The sequence below is a fragment of the Sander lucioperca genome, chromosome 16 (assembly GCF_008315115.2).
Source record: "Sander lucioperca isolate FBNREF2018 chromosome 16, SLUC_FBN_1.2, whole genome shotgun sequence".
NCBI lineage: Eukaryota > Metazoa > Chordata > Actinopteri > Perciformes > Percidae > Sander > Sander lucioperca.
Window position 1 is genome coordinate 21,642,429 of NC_050188.1, and position 23,821 is coordinate 21,666,249.

General features: G+C 40.9%; 1 protein-coding gene across 1 annotated transcript; it reads left to right on the plus strand.

Moving 5' to 3' along the window:
- The first annotated feature begins 17,119 nt into the window (after positions 1-17,119).
- dlx6a (distal-less homeobox 6a) lies at positions 17,120-19,906 on the plus strand. The gene is made up of 3 exons (XM_031323311.2): positions 17,120-18,028; positions 18,684-18,877; positions 19,150-19,906. The coding sequence occupies exons 1-3, from the start codon at positions 17,722-17,724 to the stop codon at positions 19,387-19,389; spliced, it is 741 nt and encodes a 246-aa protein (XP_031179171.1). The 5' UTR covers positions 17,120-17,721; the 3' UTR covers positions 19,390-19,906.
- Positions 19,907-23,821: the final 3,915 nt, after the last annotated feature.

Genomic DNA, 23,821 nt, shown 5'->3' on the forward strand with positions numbered 1-23,821 from the left:
TTTCCACCCATAACTTTTGCTATTCTCATGTCGATCGCCCCATAAACTCTCAGCCATTATAGTTTATTTTCTACTGCCCCATGTGCACAAATCCCCCGATGACATCGCTTGAAAACATGTCAGTGCACTTGGGCATATTTGGGGGTGATAGTGCCTTGCTCAATGGCAACCCCCCCAGTACTGCCGGACCTACAGGAAATTAAACCAGTAATCCCCAAGTAATTTACTGACTACCTTTAGGCCATCCTGCACCCCCAAATCCCCTTCACACAGACAATTACAAATGCATGGTATCTCTGCCACATATGAAACATGGTTGAACAGAACATTTCCTATTATTTATTTATTTTTTTTTAAGATATAAGATTCACTATTTTGATAAAAGTTCTTCTTTTTCATTCTCTTCTTGACAGTTGTTGGCTGTTGTAAAACATAGGAGTAATCACTTTTCATTTTGTATCCCTCTTTAATGGAATTCCAGAAAGTAGTCTATGTGAGGAAAAACAAACATCCGCCACGTTTTTCAGAACCTTCAATGTGACATATGATGTAGCATGTCACAAGCAAAGTCTTTGTCACCTGTTTGTCTTCAGAGAAGTCTATTGACTATTTTTTGGTTGTTGTTTATAGAGTATTTTGGCCACTTCACACCTGTCATTCATATCTATCACAGCCTGTCTATTCAAAAGCATGACGACAGGGTCATTGTTTTCCCAGTGAATGGACAAATATGTGATTATTGAATTTATACAAAATAGCCTACGTAATAATTGTTCCCTCAAAGACAAATTCATAAACAACCAACAGGCGTGTTATTCCAATGAATGACTGACATTAGGATGAATTCTCACATCTGAGAGTAGATTGTTGTACTAAATGCAATAATATCATAGCTGCATCTCCTTGTTTTCCCATTATATTGCACATCTATGAAAGCTCCTGTACCATTGTAGTGTGAGCTGGTTGATTCAAGGGTTCTAGTCTCATGATTCTTGGCCTGGAGGAGAGTGGGTTGTTGTTTGGAATGAGGGTGCCAACAGAGGCCATGTGATAGGCATTACCTCAGAGCGAGTGTCCATGGAGATGATTACACTTTAAGAGCTTTTTAATGCTCATTAACACTTCTGGATCCTCTCAGGCCTGGGTTTGAATCCTGGCTTCTCCCTTTAACTGACATGAAGCTGTACCTTAAATGTAAGAGATTAAAACATTGTACATTCTTGAAAAAACATAAAAAGAGAAAGATAATTTCCAAAACTGTGTTAAATTTAAATGGAATTTTGCAAACCCGGAAATTTCTCTGACATTCTGATATGTAAGTGTTGGAGCAATTGTATCATTCTGACACACCTGAGTGGTAAGTGCCACAATATCTAGATACTATCCAGACCCTCTAAAGCCTCCATAAACATAGAGTTAGTATCCTGCTACTGGTATTTATATAAACCATTTAAATACTTAGCACACATTACATTACACACGAAGCACAATTTGTCACAGAGAGACTGAAAGCAGAGCATTCACTCTAAACATGTCATGGCAACATTGCATTCAAGTTTAGCCCACCTTTTCCAAAGTTTTATACAAGGATGACAATGCAAAGATTGCCCTGCTCATTTCTCCTACAAGTTACAATAGTTTGTTTTTACTGGGATTAGAGGCAATTATCAAACTTGCTGAAAGTTGTTGGCTCATGCAGTGATTGTTAGTACAGCGTTGTCGTAATAGACTTACAAAAAGTATTTTCCACCTTGCTTGCATGCATAAATGTGATTATGGTGAGTGCAGCATGATCACCAGCTATAATTACACATATCTCTATTAAACTGTTTAAATTAATAGTAGTAATAATACATTGTTTACATTCATAAATATGATTGTCTGTGCCATTCTCCTTGCTCAAACCAGCATTAGCCAGCTGGATGTTTTCTTACTGCCATGATTTGACCTTCACAGATAGGTTTGAAGGTACAAAATTAGGCCTATACATGCTGCCAAACCCTAAGAAATTGAGACTAAGGGGTTCACCAAACCATAGCACTGACCCAGACACTAATCACAGGTTGCTAAACCAAGTCCTGATAGCGGGTGTATTTATAAACGTGCAACCAATCACCAGGGGACTAAGTGAAAATAGCCAGTTACCATTTTTCTCTGCACCTTTTTATTGTCTGACACAGGGATTCATCTTGTCAGCTGTCAGTGATGCCTTATCTATGATGGCATATCAGGTGTACTTTATGACGCATCACTCATGGAACTTGATATCTAGGACTGAGACAGAGGTAAAGTATTCACAATGAATTTGATAGAACAGCATTCTTCAGAACCATGAAGATTTCCACTTTATAGGAATAATTCAACATTTTAGGAAATACAATTATTTCATCCCCCAATGAGATGAGAAGATTGATATCAATGTCATGTGTGAGGTATTGAGCTGGTGTGAGATTGTGTTTACCTAGCTTAGCATTAAGACTGGAAGCAGAGGTCTCTGTTGGGGCTGTCAATAGTATGAATGAATTTGAATTTGAGAAGGAGGGGTGCTACTTGCCTGCAGTGAGTAAAATACATTAATATACTGTAATGAAAAAAGTGTTTGTAAAAATGCTGTGTAATTTTTAGCTTGAGGAAGGGTGTTGTTCGCTAAGCAACACAAGCTCCCACTGTTTGTTTACAACCGTGTCCATGCTATTTCCCTGTCCTGCCTGCTTCTTGCCTCAGAGTGCGAGTAAATTTGGCCACTGCACCGCTAATGAAGCTCCGTTTATTAGCTACACTGCTTTGAGTAACAAGCTAATGTTACTATGATGCAGTAGAGTTTTACAAACTCTGGAAATAGCCTTCATCCACCATTTTGTTTCAAATTCAAACTGCTTCCACACATTACTTCTCAGATGTTTTGGTGTCATGATTATCCATTCATGCTAGTATTGCTAGTTTTCTCAATTTTTCATTAGCAAAGCTTTAGCACATAACCCCCCCTGAAACCACAAATTGTCCTTCCATTTAATATACAGGTTAAATGTACAGTGATACAATGTGTTCATTAGTCAGCTTTTGAGTTATAGGCTTATTTTTTCCACTTTGGACAGAGCCAAGGTTTCTGTCTCCAGTCTAAGCTTGGTTAAACATGTTTTGTCTCTAGCTCCGTAGAAGACCTGAAATTCATATCAGTCTTTTCAGGGCACTTTTGGAAAGATATGCGTGATTCCGAAAATGTTGAACTACTCAATAATATATTACTAATAACAAAGACTTAAACCTGACTTCTGTGCGAAGAACTCTGAAACAACATCTTCCATCATCAGTAAGTTTGGTTTATGTGATTAATACTTCTGGGGTTTCCATCAAACTGTGGTTTACATGCATATTTATGCAACCTCTCAGTGAATAGCAAGGGCCTTGCAAAACTCCATCCAGTCTTGATTAATTTGATTAATTGATAACACAGTTGAGCTGAAGCTTGCTGCAGAAGATTTATTCAATGCTAAGGTCTAACATATTATTGAAAAGCTGAGGCTGAAAAATGGCAAAGGGACACATTTGGTTTGTTTTGGCTTGAGAGCCTTGTTCCATTCTACAAAATGGGTTTGCAGACTACTGGTGTGTGGAGCCGCTCTCTTTTATTTGACTATGTGACTCACTGTGAGAGAGGAAAAAATGGCTTTGTATAATCACCAACCAGCCATATGCCCCCCCCCCAAAAAAAGGGAAAAATGTTGGCAACTGTTTTTTTGTGCAGAACATTAAAAAGAGAGAGAGAGAGCGAGAGGGAGACGTTTCTGACCACAACTCATAAACCGCACTTTATTTAGACTGGCGTGCACCCATTATTTGTTCACAGGGGCTTTCAGTCAGTCTGAGGGAAATATGTTCCAGCATCTGGGGGGAGGAGAGAGGGGGATGATGGAGGGGAGAGAGAGAGAGAGAGAGAGAGAGAGAGAGAGAGAGAGAGAGAGAGAGAGGAGGTGGGATGAACTCTTGCCAGGTATCGGCCGTTGCCATGGCGTTCCATCAGGCGACTCCATTGCGGCTCGGCGGGCTCATCAGAGACTGAATGCCAATGGGAGGGCGTTTGCGTTGTGGAGAAACCGAAAGTGGCTCTAAAGCACTGGGCTCAAACCCACCCCACCCTATAGGAATGTATAGAATGTGACCTGTTTGTGTGATGCATGATTGACAGGGAGAGTATGTAATGCACTCAAGGCTGGCTTCCTCGGTTAAATGTGTCACTGCTAACTGAACGTTTTCTGTGACATATCTGAAAGAGTTTAAAATAGGGCTTGATAATTCCTGTTAGGCGGGTGATTTGCTGGTAAGAGTGATGTGCATGATTTTTTTTTGCACCCCAGGCCTTCCAAGTATACCAAGCCTGTATGGGTTTCATTTTTGGGGGGTATTCTTCAGAACGATATGCTCCAGCTGCAGCCATGACAGGAACTGGGATGTCATTTTTTTACACCCACAAAGCAAGATTTGCTTCAAATTCCACATAGGACATATTGTCTTAACCACTCTTCTGATGCTATGGTATGAATGGTTTACATTATTATCCTCCACACTACCCATGGTTCCTAGCAGTGTTACCATGCTCATGAATATTATGTGGCATTGTTGGAAATGTCACCATCTTCATCATTGATACACAAAACATCTCTATTCACCTATATTCCTGCTCAGCAGCAACTGTACATATTCACAAACTGAATAGGCCTCGCTTGCTGCAACTCTTAGCAACTGTTGCTATGTGTAACATTGTTGAACTCCACCTCTCGCTCGCTCTTCAAACGCAAATGACTAATCCATCACGGAGCACACTGAAAGCTCTTGGTGAGGCCTCTGGAGCCGCTTGACGCCCCCCGTGACCCTCTCCTGGATGTTTCCTCATTACTTTATAATGTATTCACGCTTATGCTTCCATGGCGCTCGCCCTGGCCTCGTAATCGGAGGAAGCAGTGAGCTGTTCCAATGCATACGAGCCCAGCACAATTTGCACTTCATTTTATTAACAAAAAACAGCCAGCCCAGCTTCTGGCTATGCCTTGCCAAAGCTCACCAGGCTCCACTGTGCACTGCCGACAAATTCCCTGCAATGTGACGACAGGATAGTCTCTCAGCATCAGTGGGGTACCTCCGCTGGCCCCCGGGAGATGCTGTCATTATGCGTGTTTGCAATCATGGGAGCTGAATACCTTGGCTGGAAGTGAGGGAGAGGACTGACGGAGGCAGAGGGAGGGGGCGCGAGATTTAGAGAGAGAGAGAGAGAGAGAGAATGAATGTTTCGGCTCCTCTGCGGTGTTTTGAGCTTTCTGAAATGCATGTGCTATCATAGCAATGTTGTGTTTACCACAGCAGGAGGCAAACAGAGTCACAGAGGAGAGGCGCGGAAACGCCAGACACAGTAAAATGAGCAAAATACATACATTAGGACTCTGCACTACACACGAGCCGAGCTGAGGGGGAAAAAACTCATTTCAATATAAATGGAAGACAAGCAGGGAGTGTGTGTCTTTATATCAGCTTTTGAATTTTTCTTTCTCTTTTTTTGCTCGCCCCATGATAATATCTAGCAGAAGCCCTGGGATGAGTTTTGCTGGGAAGTCAGGATGTCAATGTTAATTTTCTTCCCGTTGCTAAGGAGACTCTTTCTCACAGAGGGACTGGTTCCCTCCCCCATGGTCACTGTGCTTTCAGTCAAAGAAGCCTTTCTGTTTCCAGTCTTCCTTGTGCAATCAGACATTGAGGAACATCTCCGCATTAGGCTGCTTCGTGGACCGGGAGACCCCAACATCTGGGGGTTGTATTGATTTCCAGTGGGGGAAAAAAAATGTCTCCCTAGTGAGCTATTCAGAGCAGCTTACTTTAGCACACAGCCAATCTTCTGGTGTGATTGTCATGCTTGTGTTTTCATGGCAGGGTGTAGTAGTCGCTTGTCTTACACAGGAGTAGCACAAGCAAGCACTTTAATATATCAATACCATATCCCCATTTGAGCCAGATGCTTTAGCTGGTAGCCACATCAAGGGGAACTTGCTAATGTGACGACAAGTTTCAAGGAAAGCATTGTAAACACTAAACATTTTAGTCTGTCAACGCCTAGTCAGAAGTGGAAATCACTGACACAAATAGCTGTTGTGTGGCTGCCTCAAAATGATCCCTCTCAGCCTCTGTAGTCACCTTTGTGACTGACACGCTGGGCTAGTTATCATGTAACACATCAGGAGCTTAAGGGGTTTTAAATGATATGCTGTATGGCTTGCATGCACTGCCAGGCAGAAACCCCCTTTCACCTTCCTGAGCTTGTTGTCTCCCTGCTCAGGTCATTCTATTACCACGATTCCGCCTCTGCTATCATATTCTGCGCTGCCTTGCTGGTGAAGCTTTTTCAAATTTTTGAGTCTAAATCAATGAATCACAAGAGTATTAGGGTGGAAATAGTACAGAAGCATTGTAGGCCTACTCCTCAAAGCCTTGATTTCTACCTAATGTAAACCTCCTGCATCATAATTTCATTGTTTTCTTCGTCCTCCTGAAAATCTTTGTTTAGGCGCTTCCTTCAAAGATTTCTGCAACAAGTTCAATTGTAGGCTGTCATTTGACAAATCGACATGTTTAAAATAATAAAATACCAAAGAGAGGGCGTTTTGTGTGGTGAATTTTATTCTGTTTCAGACAGTGAGAGACAACCTAAAGGTTTCATTTGCACCCGACAGATTTGATTACATTACAATTATTGTACTTTTACACATTTATCAATTTATCAACAACTTTGTGTGAATCAACTTAACATTAGAAATGCATTATAATTCTAAGCCTTTATTTCACACTCAGAACTAAACAAGGACTTCAGTCTATGAAATGTCAAAGAAATAGTGAATGAATGTGGATCACAGTTTCCCAAAGCCTAAGGTTACACCTTCAAATTTGTTTTGTCTGACCAACAGTCTAAAACCCCCAAAATATTCAACTTAATGTGATATAAAACGGACAAAAGCAGCAAATGCTCATCTTGTGAAAGCTGGCATTTTGCCTTCAAAAATATGTGAAATAATCAATTATCAAAATAGTTTTATTTTCTGTTGATCAGCTAATCTTTTCGACTACTCTGAGTGTTTGAGAATCAATCAAATTGTTTTATTACACATTACATGCAGAGCACACACAGAATGTCATTTGCATGGTTGCCTTTAACATGGAAATTGTCCAAGCCATAAGACGAGATCTTAAACTGATTTCTTTTAAGTGCATATGCAGGCAACAGAATTGCTGGCTGAGGGCTAAACAGAGAAAAGACAAAAATGACAGGGATTTCACCATTGAATCCCTTTAGCAGGCCACTGACACATGAATGAGGGCAAAGAGAGAGAAAGGAGAGAACAGAGAGGGAGAGCGAGGGAGGGAGAGAGAGAGAGAGAGAGAGAGAGAGAGAGAGAGAGAGAGAGAGAGAGAGAGAGAGAGAGGAAAAAAAGAGTAGACAACCAATTTGGGAGTAATGCAACTAAAAACTGACAAGTGTAATTTCATCCATCTGGGCCGATGTGTAAAAAGCGCTGCTCTGAACATTCCCCATGATTCCCCCTGATTGATCTTCCCCTGGTCTGAAACACCTATTATTAGCCACGAGCCTAATAGCACCAGGATGGCTCAGCGCTCTCCCAGGGGCCAATTCTCCGGTCATCTGCCCCTCACTCACCACAGCTGTGGAAACCAACCAGGCAGAGGGAGGAGAGACGGGGGAGGCGAGGAGTAGATGAAGCTGCCAAGAGGGGATGGAGGCGTACCTATTGGGGGGGGGGTGGGATGGTTTGGGTGAGTGAAGGAAAGGGGGGAGAGGGGTGTGGGGTTAGGGAGAGGGAGCGAGGTTGAGGGGAGAGGAAGAGTGTAGTAGAGTGGGTATGAAGAGGAATATGGAGAGGAGAGAAGGGGACAGGATGGAGGAGAGATTGGAGACCAGTGGCTGAACATGCATGGAGGGGAGGGGGGGGAGAGAGAGAGAGAGAGAACATGAGAGGAAGGTGGGCGTGATGGAAAAGCCAGGGAGAGATATTGGAGAGGGGAAAACAAGGAGACAAAGAGAACAAAAAGTTATTCATAAGCATTTCCTAAAAAATCTATTTCACCTTTTGCTGATTGTTGAAATTAAAAAAGCATTACGAAGTATATTCACTCGCTTAGTGCTCATTTTAATTACTCAGGTGGGAAAGAATGAGTGAAAAAGTCTGTCGCCAGGACATGATGCCTGACTCGTGCTCATCTTTCCCCAGGTGAAGAAGCTGCTAATGCCAGGCCTGCAATACACCAGAGAAAGCAGGCATTTCAATCGAATTCAAAGTGCAGGGCCATACAGTATCAGGCATAATGATGCAAAGATGGTTCTTTCTTGATTATTTTGTTTTTCTTGAAACATTTTAATGGTTTGATTTTAAACATTCTGTAGACACTATATTGTGTCTATTGAAGTTTTAAGTAATTTTCTTTGATTAAGCTCATTTTTAAATAATCTGAATTTACCTTAAAGGGTAACAATTTAAATGAAGTCCCCATGTGTACCATCTATACACAATACATACACATTTAGGAAATGGTTTATAACACTATAACGGTGTTCTAAGCAGAATAAGTGAATAACAGTAAAACACATTTGTAATAAACTATGTCTTCATAGGAGAAGTTATAATTGCAGACACATACTGTACATTAATTTACACATCTGCTAACAACTACATTATAGTGTGTTATAAACCATTTATTAAATGTTTATGTATGGCTAATACATGCTAAATTGAGGGACTTAAAGTAGGCTACATTTTTGTTGACACATTTTTCATAAAAAAATTAAAGAGATTCACAAACTGCAACAGCTCTGTCTGATGGACTCAAAAATATTAAAAGTTGAACAAACTTAGAATGAATGTGGCCCAACCATTTTCAAACAATACTGACAGAAGACAACTTTCAAGGTCCCAAACCCAGAACTGCCATTCTGATGCCCAAGGTTAGATGTCAACAATAAGAAAGTTTGCAACATGAAACTGAAGGAGAAATGTTGATTGCTGTCTGGCTCTTTTGGGTGATTTTGCGATGGATTAAGGTCAGAAGTCATCTGTTAATCGCCCCTTCAGTCTCTTTGATTGAGTGAGCCCTCAGGTGAGGCGTAATGCCTTTTCAAGGGCAATGATGACAATAATTGGCTACCTTCACTTCACCAAAATGGACTAAGTCCTAAAAATCCCTCAACTCGAATCTGTCAGTTCATAGCAAATGAAAATAAAGGCTCTAAGAGCTTTCCAGCCAACAAATTAATAACTATGATATTATGAGGCTGGCCTGCTGGCCAAATCATTATGCTGATCTGTGATCTGCGATTTTGTTAACTAAGAGGACCCTGGACTGTCCAGCTGACAAGTGTTTCACAGCAGTTTATATGATTCTGTGAGGAAGCTAATATTTTAATTATCAAGGCTCAAGTGATGTTATATGGTCCTGGTTTGAGTCATAAACCAAAAATGAAACATTTCTTTATGCACATCACAAAAACTATAGAGGCCATTGAATTAATGAGATTTTATCAAATTTTTGGATTCATTTATCCAAAAATGCTAAAGAGGTTCTTCTGAACATTTTAAATAATAATCATTTTATTATCAGTTTTTAGCTGTGAAACAGACTTTGATTAAAAAGAAAAGTAATGTGAATGACCTTCCTCTGCATTATATGTGCACCCCAATAGCCAATTTATTTTGTATTAGTACTTTTAAGCTTATATAATCTTGTGGCATTATTAAAGGCATTTTAAATGTCTGTGTAGTCAGTGATGAGTGCATTTTGACATTATGTTGTTTTTTTTTTAAAACCTACAATAATAATGTAGTATTTCTAATATTCCTATTTTTCCTGTTCTATATATTGGTGTTATTAGGGGATTTCTTTAATAATTAGTTGCAGTATGATAACAAATGCAAGCTTTTAACACTTTAAAATGAACTGGAGATTCGATGAATGTAATGTTGATGATTATGATAATAGCAGCAGCAGCAACAATAACAGAAGCACCAAAATAAACAACAAGAGCCAGCTAATAATAATAATAATAATAATAATAGTGAGAATATTAATGGTGATTATGAGAGATGTGAGAAAAGGATAGGTTATTTAATTGTTTTTGAGTACATATGTTAAACATACGTTTACTAATCTGAGTCTTTATAAAAGCAACAATGGATCAACTTTTATATTATTTTGCAGGGTAGAATTCAATTGGAACAAAGAAAACCTTTTTTACTAAGTTATCTGAGGTGTCTTTTAAAATGAGCCTTTCCTTTGTAACAGAACATTTGTTAGGTCTTAGCACTTTTACTAACTAGACAAATATTCATATTCAGTTTCAGACATTCAGCAGAAAGAGGAATGTTTCCTTATTTTCTCTTTCTTCAAGGCAAAACTGAACTCAGAATCTGAACTTTCAATTACAGGACAACTCTTGGTAAAAAATGTAGAGTTTGCACAAATACCACACAACATTATTTTCCAGTTATTCCAACTTTCTGTGAGCGAGACGATGACTTAAGAGGGCAAAGCACAAGACCAAACCAAAACCCAGCCTGATCTGAAATGCAGTTTCAGGTAGGAGTGTCTTAAGGTGCAGCAGACAAAGGTCCACAGCTATCACCTGACAAACTCCTACAACTCACAGCTCACAGAACCCGAGCAGCATCTTCCCACCACCACAACATTTCACCAGGTGTGACTCCCTTTCTCTTCACTTTGTTTTCCACTTCACTTCACATCGTGCTCTTAAATTTCAAGCTCTTTTATTTTGCAGTCAGTGTTGGCTATTGTGTGCAACACTTCCTCCTGTGATGCATTCATTCCTACATGAGAGCTAGGAGGACTTTGGACACACACACACACACACACACACACACACACACACACACACCTTTATTAATGTTGTGTGCACTGAGGATGTGTGGGTGTCTTCTTGCGAGAGACGCATCTACAAAATATTCCCACCAACAGGATTTTTCAGTATTTTCACACACAGGCCAATTAATCCTGTATAAACTCAATAGTCTATATTTTCTCTAGTGCCATTTCAAAGCAGTCCATGGAGAGTCTAGTACCCTTTCTCAGTGTTTATTCCTCGTTTATGATGTTCATCTGGTTGCATTTGCATGATTAACCTCAGATTCAGGTGATATTTTAATTAGTCAATATAGCGGCTTTATTTAACCATCATATGCACCAAATTCTAAGTCTCAGTGTCATTATTATCTTTATTATTATAACGATTATATTGACATGTTTATGCAGGCTTATCCCATAAAGAAATGTGCTCATGCAGGCCTTGCAAAGCATATAACTCAATTTATTTATTTAGGTCTTTAATATCATACGTGTAGTGTGAAAGGAAGAACTGTGTTCTGGGTTTCATTTATTTCTTATTTAGTAAAAACTTCATTTTACCCGTCGCATTTGTATTTGAGATTATAGGTTGCTACCACACCGCATTAAGAATCCAGACAGTTTATATCCCATTATACCAAGTCTGTGTTTTTAAGGACTGACACAGTTATTGTGGGACATTTAGTATCTTTGCGCAATTAAATAGGCCTAAATGCTTTTTTTAAGGGATAACTTTAATCCAGTGCTTCGGGTGTTTTTTCTCCATCTATCAGGCTCCATGCAGCGTGTGGCGCGCACTGGAGGCGCGCTCAGAGTACTGTGTGGAGGTTTTTAACCACCTGCCTGCTCGGACACAGACAGTAACCCCTCTCCTGTGTACTGATGATGGCCTAGCCACAGGATATGTCTGCGTCACTGATAAATAATCCTCAGAGTCCACCATCAGATTACTTTAACGAAAAATCCCTATAAGAGACCCTAAAATATCCTCCATCCTACATTATGCTTGTTTAATAGATTTCTACTATAATTCATTTTTTTTAAATTTTTTTTAATTTTTTTTTATGTAAAGGCCTTTTCTTATTCTTAATAAACTACAGCATAATGCCAAATACAATATTTAAACACTTTAAACGAACTGGGGATTGTGGCGATAACAACAGCAGCAACATAAACATCAAGAATAATAGCCTACTAATCATAATAATGTTTCGACGCAAAATGCTTCAGAAACACAAATATTAAAAGCAAAGAGCGTGCAATAATTGCCGGCTAGTATATTTTACATCATTTTTAGCTGTGTGTGATGAAGTCCAAACGCTTTCGAAATTCGGATGAACCCAGATTTCGTTCTTTAATATTCAGTTTTTTTTCCCCACTGTGACAGGTTACTATTTATTTCTGCCTAATGATAAAACATTTCAGGAGTTTGTTTAATTCTCCTCGTTGTCAAGTATTCTTTCTTAATTTCTCTCTCTCTCTCTCTCTCTCTCTCTCTCTCTCTCTCTCTCATTCTCTCTTTTTTCTCTCTCGGTCACGACAGATGAAAAGGCGCTCTAATTATTCCAGGAGGTTGGGAAATAAATTATTGTCTTTGAAGTAGGCTCGGGCCTGGGTCTACATTAGAAGCCAAGCATGTGATTTGCAACTGTTGAAGTAAAAACCCTCACTCTGCTGCAGGAAGGAGGAAAAAAAACGGGGGAAATGAGGAGGGTGGATTCTCGGCAAAAGAAAATGGTATCTTTGTTTGCTCTCCTTTGTTTACCAGGGGATTCTTTTTTCATTTTTCCTCTTTTTTTCATTTCTACTAATTCATTTCAATGGCTTTCAAACAAGAAAATGGAAATGTTGCTCCTGCTCCCTATTTCGGCGGCAGCGTCCTGGCAACAGAGCAATTTTCTATCATCAGGGATAAACGGCATCGAACAGTACATTCTGATAAAAAAAGAGCACATGATTGCTGGCCTTCCTGTCTGTCATCTATCGACCAAATCCTCTCCTTCAAGACCGACCACTGTGCTGTCAGACCTAATAATGTCGCGTATTAAGTCGAGAGAGAGAAAAAGGGGGACCAATGTACGCCCCGGCTCTATAGTCTTATTTGTCACCAACATAAAATCCAGATCAACTTTTTGGATATAGCTTCTTTGTTATTGACTTGGTACACAGGTCTTATAGACAGCTATTAACCAGCAACATTGAGCCTAAACGGACAAATATATATTAGTAGGCCATGTAGATATTCTGGGCTTAAAACTGCCAACATAAGACAACAAGTATGTTAAACCCTATTATCTTTCTCCTTAGCTATTTCTCTGTTTACTGTCTTAATAATATTGATAATATGGCCATACATTTAAAGACACTGTTTCCATTTCCATGGCATTTTGCTGATCAGGATCATCTATTGTTACACTTCACCAAATGACTGAATTTCAGGTTTATTGGCCTACGTTTCTTTTCATTATTTCAGAAACAAATGACAGCATATAAAACCCGTATGACTGCTGCAGGAAACCGAGCGATGCAATCACTCAGCTGGACCTAAACATGCAGCGAGAGAAGGTGACAAGGGAAACCAGCAGTCTTAATTAGGACTCGGGCCCTGAGTGGGACCAGTGCAGTTTCAGTCGAGCCAAATTAAATCCATTAGTCTATGAGAGGCTGTGAAGACTCAGTGGTGCAAGCCTTTGCTTATTTGTGGTCATTTAAGTCCACTACCAACACGCTACGCTGGGTCCATCTGAAGGCCCTCGCCTGCACCTGGGGCCATGCATATGCCAATTTTGCTATTTACTGGAGAGATAATGCAATCCTAATTTATGATGCAAAACTTATTATAAACAGTCGTCTGGCCGGGAGCGCATGGTTTTCTTTATGACAAAACCGCACTCATTTTTTCTTGGTGTAGTTACACGCTTTTACAAAACACATCAAAGCTTTGCATAAGTGGGTTTGCATTAGTACGCTGTGCGCAATTTCTGTGCGTAAAAGCGGCGTACCACCATTAGGGCACGGATGAATTCTACTGGATCATTAAAGGCTGATCATTATATGTATGTGTGTGTTTGTGCGTGTGAAGGGGGGGGGGGGGGGGGGTGCTCCCTCTGAATCTAGTAACAATGAACCATGTTATACTGACAGCAGTGTGGCTGTGTATGCATCTGCGCTTCCCCTCGCCACTTCCCGCCATTCACACAGCAGAGATGGAGAGCCGTCGACGCCTTGCTGTCTGTGAAGCGCCAGTGGCTTTGCGCTGCGGAGAAGGAAGTGCCTCCCGGTCTCTGTCTGCAGTGACAAGCCTCAGCGTCCCCAAACCGCCCAGACCCTGAGCAGCCAAGGAGGAGGCTTTCCATGCGAGCCAGTCAATAGCTGTTAGAGGGACCGACCACAAACGCCCAGCCTGTCGCTACAATTATGACCTGTGTCTTGCTGGAACTCCGTGTTAACGCTCACATATGATTAACACATGTGCCCAGATAGACAAGAAAAGACGTGCGGAGTTAAAAACAGTCAGTGACATGGATTCAGGGAGAGGAGGAGAGAGAAGAGAGGGAACTAGTCATATTTTACATATTTTTAAACTGCTCTAGTGGCAATTTGAGCATAAAGCTACCATGTTATTGGCTATGTGCGTAAAGGACCTGACATGATATGACCAATTCAGGTTAAGGTACCTAATCCGTCTTAATAATATTTAAACTGACAGTGCCAAAATAACGCCAGGTTACACCTACGAACGCAATGTAAAATATTCTGTTTTCATGTGTCCCGGCGCGGACAGTGGATGTCAGGGAAATCCCAGGCCTGGAGTGATTTTAAAGAGTCATTCATTCATCAGCGTTTATAAGAAAGATGGAAATAAAGACCACTTCTGTTAAACCACCACGGCCATTGATTGTGCTGAAGGTCAATCATCTACTTAGGGACAAAGTGATTTCTAGATTTGCAGCTGAACGCTGTTCATTTTGTGATTGACATTTTGACGAAGTGAAATATAAAATAATTTCTCTCCAGAATAAGGCTATGAACTCCTAATAGGGCAGAGTACAACAGGGGGCATGATACAGCAGGTGGAGCATGCGTTAGGGGCATAATGTCTCGAAATTTCAAAAGATTTCGCACAATTGATTATTATTATTAAACGAATAAGTAATGATGGTTTATGAATTCCGTCCTCTGATAACATTCTGTATATAGGCCGGAGGTTTCTTCTTGTGCCTTGCAATCAGACACGGTTGTCAGCATGCACGCAATAGGCTACATCTTAAACATTTCAAAAGAACCAAGGTCGAGTATGTCATGTTCTCTCTATTCAAACAAATCCGTCCTTTCACCACTTCACTTAATCTCAGTGTGCCTAGAAAAGCCTCCCATCACGCCTGCGGGACACCAAGAGTTTGGCATTACCCGCACAGTTATCCCTCAACTTAAAAATTCTGCAATGGCACGCAGATGATGCTGCAAAAACAAAAACCCTGAAGAATGAAGATGTCTCATTTTAATCGAGCCCGGAGATTTCAGCCCGCGGGGAAGCAACTAACATCACTGCAAAGCATGCGTGTCTTTGTAGTAGCACTCAAAGGCGATTAGAAAAGGTATAGGATCTGGTTTCTCTTCTGCGTGTCCAAGTGGAACACGGGCAGGGGAATTGGCCTCTATGTTAGATCACTGAGGGGTGACCAAGGTGTGCTGACTCCTGCAAGGTCTGCACGGCCACATTACTGTGTGCCTAAAAGGCAGAATTATCAGAGGCAATGCAAATCATTCATCAGTGTCAGCATTCAAAGGAAGGTCTTACCTGCAGCCCTCCTGACGACAAAGAAGAACCCCGATTTTTATTTATTTATTTATTTTTTTTAAATAAAATGGAAATGAATCTAAGACTGGAAGCATAAAGCAAGTCCGCCTGGATGTCTTGCTGCTCACATCCCTGCCTCTGTGCTCCTCTCTTGGTCCGCTGCTGTAAAATGATTATCCGGCTGGGTTGTGCACTTTTAAATCCCACAAAGTAAATAACAACCGTAGCTGACGATAATAGCAAGGTACCAAGTTCTTGTTACAGAAAAGGAGAAAATTGAAACTAAACGCTGCATTTAGACAACCATTTTTGATAAGAGGATAATTGAGGCGACACTGGCGTATAATTAGGGGATAATTTATGCTATATCCACTTTTATTCCACCCTCCCAAAATAGATCCAGTCCATAATCATTACAGGCGAATTGTTCTTAATTTTATAGCTGCAATTTGAGTAAAGTGTGGCCGCTAATCAAATAGGTTTTCGTAGTAACTTGATTGCAACCATAATTATTTTTTCATCGCCCTTTTTTGGGTGAAATCGATGAATGCTACATTGCGGCAAAAACCTGCAAAACATGATTTGAATAGGCCTACCTATTGCATTAATGTAAGCGGAAATAGAATTTCATTCTTATATGCGAATCGAACATCGCAGCCCTCAGAGGCAAACTGTATAATTTACATATATTGAGGACCCTATCAGGCCTCATATTACAGCAGGGATAAAAGACACTGTCAGTTTATCACGGTATCCATCCTTCTATGTGCAAAATAACCTATTGTACCTCAGGCATATTGTTATTTGATGTGTCACATGTACCGCATTTTCAATTGTCTGAAGATCTTTAATCATATGGTCAGTAGCCCCAGGGAAAACGAACAGTTATAATATGTGTTAGCCTACTTTCAGAGCAGGGGGGGGGGGGGTTAAAGAGGGACTGCTCATTTGGCAACATCAAAGCAAATACTACACTGCAATAACTACTTTTTCTTATTTTAAATTAAAAGTTCTTATTTGTAAATTTCAAAAAATAGTAGAGTTGTATGGTTTGGTTTTTTTTAACACTTATGTTCAAGGCCACCTGTTTCAGAAGCTTCCTTGATATAAAACAGATCCCTTCACTAGTAACCATAGCCTAAGTATAGTGTCTAAAAAGGTATTTTAAATACAACTGGCATAATTCTATACTTTTTTTTACCGTTAATAAAATTGATACAAAATATCTTATCCTTCTAAACAACAATAGATAACTTGTGAAGATTGATATTTTTTTCCTGGCTATCTTGTAAATAATGTATTGGTATTTGGTTTGAAAATCAATTTTGACTTTAATATTGTTAAAAAAAAACGGGATGCTTGTTAGATGCTTATAAGTTATTAATTCCTGAGGAGAGGAGGAGTTAAAGGCTGAGAAAAAGAGGCACATAGACTGCTGGCTCATAAGGCTAAATCAAAGTGCATGCTATATGTTGCGCGTCGTGCGTAATTTGGGGGGTTTGGGTAAAAAACAAAATCGACTCGGCAATTCCAAAAGAGTTGGTTTTACTGTGTGAAGCTTGTCTGTAGGAATTATGCGTCTTTCCCACCATATATTATTTCCCCCATAGTTGTGGTGGGAGCTGGTAAGGTGGGTTAACTCCAGCTCAAGTCTCCGTGAAGCGCAGAGCACTGATGACGTTGGGTTGGATGACCAATCGGGAGGCGCTGCCCTTTGGAGACAAACCATTTTACTTGTAGTGTCTGCATCAAGTCTGGAAGCAAGGGCTCAATTTTAACAGAATCCACCTTAAAATCTCTCCCTTAACTTATGTCTACCTTAGGCCACTTTGAGTGAGCATATCACACGACAAGGGGGGAAATAAAGACGCCTCTGGAAAAAAACGGGTGTTAATAGGACAATATCTGTTCGCGGTGGAGAGGGGAGAGAGACAACAGCACAGCGAGAGAGAGAAACACGATTTGGTCTTGAGAGAGAGAGGGGGGTGAGTGCTCTCAAGGCAGAAAATTCGATGATGACCATGACTACGATGGCTGACGGTCTGGAGGCTCAGGACTCGTCCAAGTCTGCCTTCATGGAGTTTGGGCAGCAGTCGCACTCACAGCAGAGCTCCCCGTCGATGGCCAGCGGCCACTACCCGCTGCACTGTCTCCACTCCGGCTCACACGCTCACCACCAGCACGACAACACCGCGTACACCGGGACCAACACCTACAACAGGTCGCTACCCTACCCCTACGTGAGCCATCCGCACCACAGCCCGTACCTGCCATCCTATCACAACAACACGGGAGGACAGACAAGGTTAGACGGCACAGGTAAGAGACCTTCTTTTCACCAGCCAAGTGGAAAATGCACCGCGGCATGTCCATCCCCGGCGCCAGTACCATTAGCGCAAACGTTTTTTTAGTACTGGGGATCAAACCTTTCTCCCTGCCAGTGTTGGTGTCATACACAAGTCACAGGCCACTCCAAATTCGGACGAATGATCTTTCAAGCGTCGGTGGGCGATTACATCGAAGAAACTCGTGCGTAAACGGCACCGGATATTTCGAGATCCAGCCTATTACCTTCCCAGTCTGTTTTGCTCTCCTCTCATTTCCCACAAAACCCGTTTTAATGCCCGGGGTGTGATCATCACGACCGTGCAATCCTCACCAACTACTCGTGAAAATTAGGCAGCCCGCACGCCTTGACTGTTGTAATTAGCATTTAATTGACATGTCATTACCAGCAATATTCTAAATATGACAGCGTATGAGGATTGTGGCTGCCACGGCGCTTAAAGGCAATGTGAGATGTCAACGTTTATCGGTCTGAATTTTAATTTTTAGACGGTTTCATTCGGCGCCTATGAATTTATATTCACCTTCACTCAGCTGTTTATACGCGTTTGTATTTTTCCTATTCACAAAAATGCAGATATGCCATTCCTGTGGTTTTGAATACTAACATTGGTTGTTTTTGTTGCAGAGCAGCAGAAAACGACGGTGATTGAAAACGGGGAAATTCGTTTTAATGGGAAAGGCAAGAAGATTCGCAAACCTCGGACAATTTATTCCAGTTTGCAGCTTCAAGCACTGAACCACCGTTTCCAGCAAACACAGTACCTCGCTTTACCGGAGCGCGCCGAGCTGGCTGCCTCTCTAGGACTGACACAAACCCAGGTATGAGGGGGACTTTACACTGTCTGGGTTTTACATTAACTCTGGGAAACCATCATTTATAGAGTTATAATAAAGATTACAATATTATTATTATTATTATTATTATTATTATTATTATTATTATTATTATTATGTTTATATTCTTTGGTTGTGTATTTTTGTTTTGATATTTCTATATAATACTAAATGTAATAGGCTACATGAAAACTTGCAGAAACTAACCCACATTATCCACGTCCTACACTAATTACACGCGCCCTTCTCTCCTGCAGGTAAAGATTTGGTTCCAGAATAAGAGGTCAAAGTTCAAGAAGCTGCTCAAGCAAGGCGGCAACCCGCACGAGAGCGACCCTATGCCGGGCTCCATGTCCCTCTCCCCGCGCTCCCCGACCATCCCTCCAATATGGGACGTCTCGGCCTCTTCCAAAGGAGTAAACATGCCGGCCAACAGCTATATGCCCGGCTACTCTCACTGGTATTCCTCCCCACATCAAGATTCAATGCAGAGATAGACTGATGAGACAAGAAGGTCAGTGAGCTGTGTGGAGGCCTCCGGATCTCCGCCATGCAGTTTCCAACGTAGCCTACAATTTGTGTCAGCTCAGAGACTGGATGCTGGAGTGGAGAAAAACCCCTCGGCTACTCCTCTGCTGAAGGATAAAAACGCAGCCAAGCCTCGGTGTGATGACACAAACAAGGGAACTAACTTTTTTTTTTTTTTTTTTTAGCGTACATGACTGTTCAGTGGGCTCGCATATTTGTTATGCTTTCATTCATGTCAACATCTGAACGTCAATATACCAAATATTACCAGTGACATTTTAGCCACTTTGGGCAAAGACTGCTTACACTCTTCATGCGCTGTGGCGCACAGAGCCTTTCGCCACGGTGGACTCCTGACTGCTATTTTTTGGTTGTGTCTCCAACATGCAACACCAAGCAAATTGTCTGTCTGTAAATATAATCTGCGATTTTAGCTGTACATACACTTTTTATGTTTTGTCAGATTGAGTAAACCGTGACTCAAAACAGATGCCTGATGTTGAATGATTTCATAAATGCATTGTAGTCCTTTTTTTGCTTCATATTGGGCCAACATCACATTACAACAGGCCCGTTTCCCGTCCCCTTGGTGTGTACGAGCTTCTAACAGACGATACATAAGGCAATGACAGTGCTCAGTGAAAAGCCCATTTCATCAGAGTAAACATTTTAAATAAATCCAAAGCGCACAGTGCATGGCTGATTAAGAACGCCACAGTATATAGATTTATCAAATACACTCAACACCGGAGGAAATTAACTTACCCTGCCCCGCTGCTCTCTACATTCACCTCGAAAAACATTTGCTCCAGGTCCAGCTTATCTTGTCATTTCACCCTCAATTATTAGTATTGACAAAATGTTTTCTCCCTTCTCTCCGTCCTAATGCAGGCCGTTAAATGCCAAGCTCCACGGGATGGATGTTGAACAAAGCAGCCAGCTGCAGCGGCGTTCAATATGAAGGAGATATTTGGGACAATTTGTGGGTTTTTATCCAAGTGAGGCTTTTTTTCCCATTCTCATAAATGCAGGCATAATTAGGGTAATTTTTGATGTAGCCCGCTGATTACAGCGTTTTTACCGTCAAAGATAATTACCTGTAATTTTCTACCACTTTTAATACTAAAAGGCATCTTTATTTGGATTTGAGGTAGCACAGATGGAACAAAAGGGGGAAATTATTCGGTTATTCACATACAAATTGCTGAGAAGAGTGAGCGCTCGGAATATTATTTGAAATTACAACGCTGAAAAGCTTCATGCAGCTGTCAAGTCGCGGATGTCCCACTGGCGCACATTCAGCCTATACCTGCATGGGCCCCCAGGCTGGGGCCTATCTGCTCCTGGGCCATGTGCACTCTGATCTGCAGGCTGCATGGAGCCCGAAGCAGCAGTCGAGCAAACATCAACAAAAGCTCAAAAATACACAGTGGGGTTATTCAGCTCCAAGAAATGACACGTTTCATCGTGTTTTGCAAATTGATGGGAAAAAAGGCTTTGATGAAATGTATCAGATGAGTTTGGATGGATGGATGGGATAGATAGATAGATAGATAGATAGATAGATAAATAGATAGATGTAAAGTGCAGCAGGGTGACAGCTATGGGGGTGGGGAGTGCAGAGAGGTATGTGTCACTTCTTGCTCTGTGAGCTCTATCAGCAGTAGCTGATGCACTATACACCAGGCTTCTCATATAAAAGCTCCATACAGCACCTGACAAGATCTCACACATTACCACGTTACACCTCAGCGGTACCCTCATAAACACATCCACAATCCAAATATTCTCTCCAACAAATAAAAAAAGGAATCCGAGTTTTAGGAAAATGCAAAATGTTTCCATTTCTCTGTCACAGTCCCGACTACACGATTAAGATGAAGAGTAATATTCAGCCAAGAGTGTCCTCTAAGATCAGGTATAGTCACAGGACAGAAAATATAAGACCCATCCTTACCTTTTTTCCGCTTCTCTAACATAGATAACCAAAAAGCTCTGCACGGTTTTACTGCTGGTGGTTGAATAAGCAAATCCAGGTGGGAAAGTGTTTGCACACCCCGGTAAGCTCTTATATATTGCCTGCAAAATTAGCTGTTATTACTGTCACTGTTTAGTGATGGCGAGCTTGAAAAAAAAAGCCCTCTGCAATCAAGAACCAAGCGCATCTTTGCAAATTATAGGTAATTGTCAATGTCCAGATTATGATAATGGAGGCCCTAATCCTGGAGAATAATTATTGTGGAGTGTTACAGTTGAAGCTGTCCAGTAAAGCTAACTGTCATTATTTAGACTCGATTTGCAAAACGGGGGGAAACTAGCTGAGTGGAAAATGTTCGGTGGGAAATAAACGGGGGCTCTCGATATAATGGCACCACCAGCATGTGTGTGTGTGTGTGTGTGTGTGTGTGTGTGTGTGTGTGTGTGTGTGAGAGAGAGAGAGAGAGAGAGAGAAAGAGATGGATAGTGGGGACAGTAGTGGTGTGTGTGTGTGTGTGTGTGTGTGTGTGTGTGTGTGTGCGTGCGTGCGTGCGTGCGTGTGTGTGTGTGTGTGTGTGTGTGAGAGAGAGAGAGAGAGAGAGAGAGAGAGAGATGAATATGGGGGATGGTAGTGTACGTGTATGTACGTGTGTATGAGAGAGATAAAGGCATATGTGTGCACGTGGTTGTGCGCGCCTGAGTATTCTTGAGAGCTTGCACGTGCAATGTGAAAAATCCAAATTTCTCAGTGACCTGCTCGTATTGTAATTAAGAGACTACCGTTTAACCTACAGCAGAAATTAAGATGAAAACAACAATGGTGCCGTTTTAGATTAAGGAGCGCGTTTTCTGTTTGCTCCTGTATGTGCGTGCGTGTGTGTGTGTGTGTGTGTGTGTGTGTGTGTGTGTGTGTATTCAGTATAGGAGTATAGGCTGCAATCAGGAAGAGGAAGAGGATTCTGTGTCAGGTGGAAATTGTACCATGCATGGGTCAGTGTGTGGGTCAGATGCAGTGTTGTTTAGTGTGTTTGAGAGAGAGACAGAGAGACAGAGGAGAATGGAGGATTTTGTGCAACATGTTCGTTTGAAAAAACTCACGTATAATCTTTGTGCATATGGCCGGGCACAATTAGATCAATTTTCAAATCCCCAATGTTTCCCATATAGGCACGGTTTGTTTAGCGGTTTTTGCAGCGGCGGCGCTGCTATTGCTGCCTGCTAATAACATGGTGAAATTGTGAAGGATTTTCCTTTTCTTTTTTTATTTCACCCGGAAGGTGGGCTGCGGCCGGGAGTGGCAGAGCTCTGGAGCCGGTCTACCCCCACAGGAATGCGGATTGTCTCAGATCTCCGTGCCGCCCCCCTCGCCTCCTCTCTGCCATTCAAAGCGGCTAATTGTAGGGGACACAAAGCGAGAGCGACTGCAGACTGTCTGCTGCGAGAAGCATGCATTTTCTTTACAGACGAACTGGAACCAACTGAAAGGCTCAATCAGGTTCTCCACTTAAATACAATAGGTTATGATGATAAAAAGTGATCATTCTGGTGCATGGTGATCAGAGGCAGTAACGAATAGTATAATAATAATAATAATAATAATAATAATAATAATAATAATAATAATAATAATAATAACCCAACTGTTTCAGAATGTTAAATATGAGGGAAAATACAGAGCAAAATACAGTGGGATTATTGGAACAATTTGGGTTAATTTGAAAATATGAATTATTATAACAATATCAGGATACAAAGCATCATTAATCAGGTTGTATAAAAGAGTATGATCAAGGAAATGAGCCACTGACTTCTACAGGCAGTCTAAAATACTATAGATTATAATAATATTTTGCAGAAATTACAACAGTAATAGTCTATTATCAATCCAGTTCAAGAAAAAACGGTATTCAATGAAGGTATGTGTAATTATTATTAGTTAAGCCTTACAGTGGTACACACTAGCCGTTTTCTCAAAAATGTTATTTACAATAACACATTTTTGCTTAAGGTCTGTTTAATAAAGTCATACATTTGTACTGTAATTCTTTCACAATCGCAAATGTAGATTAAAAAATGAGCCCAGTTATAAAAGGAAAATAAAGGCACATTCTTTCCCAAAAAGCAGATATTTTTCATCCCCATGTCCAAAAACTTGTTAAGTTTGTTTGCGTAATATTTTAAAAATATCTAAATATATATATATATATATATATAACTCACAGAACAAATATAAATTGTGGGTGTTATGACGATGTTCTAGATCCATCTCAATACGGAGCAGCTGTGATTTACAACCTTGTGTGGAAATGTCACCTGAGGCTCACAAGCATTATTTATGTCTGTAAGTCTTCGTCGTGATTTTCAGTGTAAATAACTGAGGGTTAAAATAACAAGAGACTGCAGTGAGGCCGGAGGTATCAAAGT

Coding starts and splice junctions, on each gene's coding strand:
- dlx6a (XM_031323311.2), top strand. CDS start 17,722: ATGATGACCATGACTACGATGGCTGACGGTCTGGAGGCTCAGGACTCG. Junction 18,029..18,683: donor GACAAGGTTAGACGGCACAG/GTAAGAGACCTT, acceptor TTTTTGTTGCAG/AGCAGCAGAAAACGACGGTG. Junction 18,878..19,149: donor TAGGACTGACACAAACCCAG/GTATGAGGGGGA, acceptor TCTCTCCTGCAG/GTAAAGATTTGGTTCCAGAA.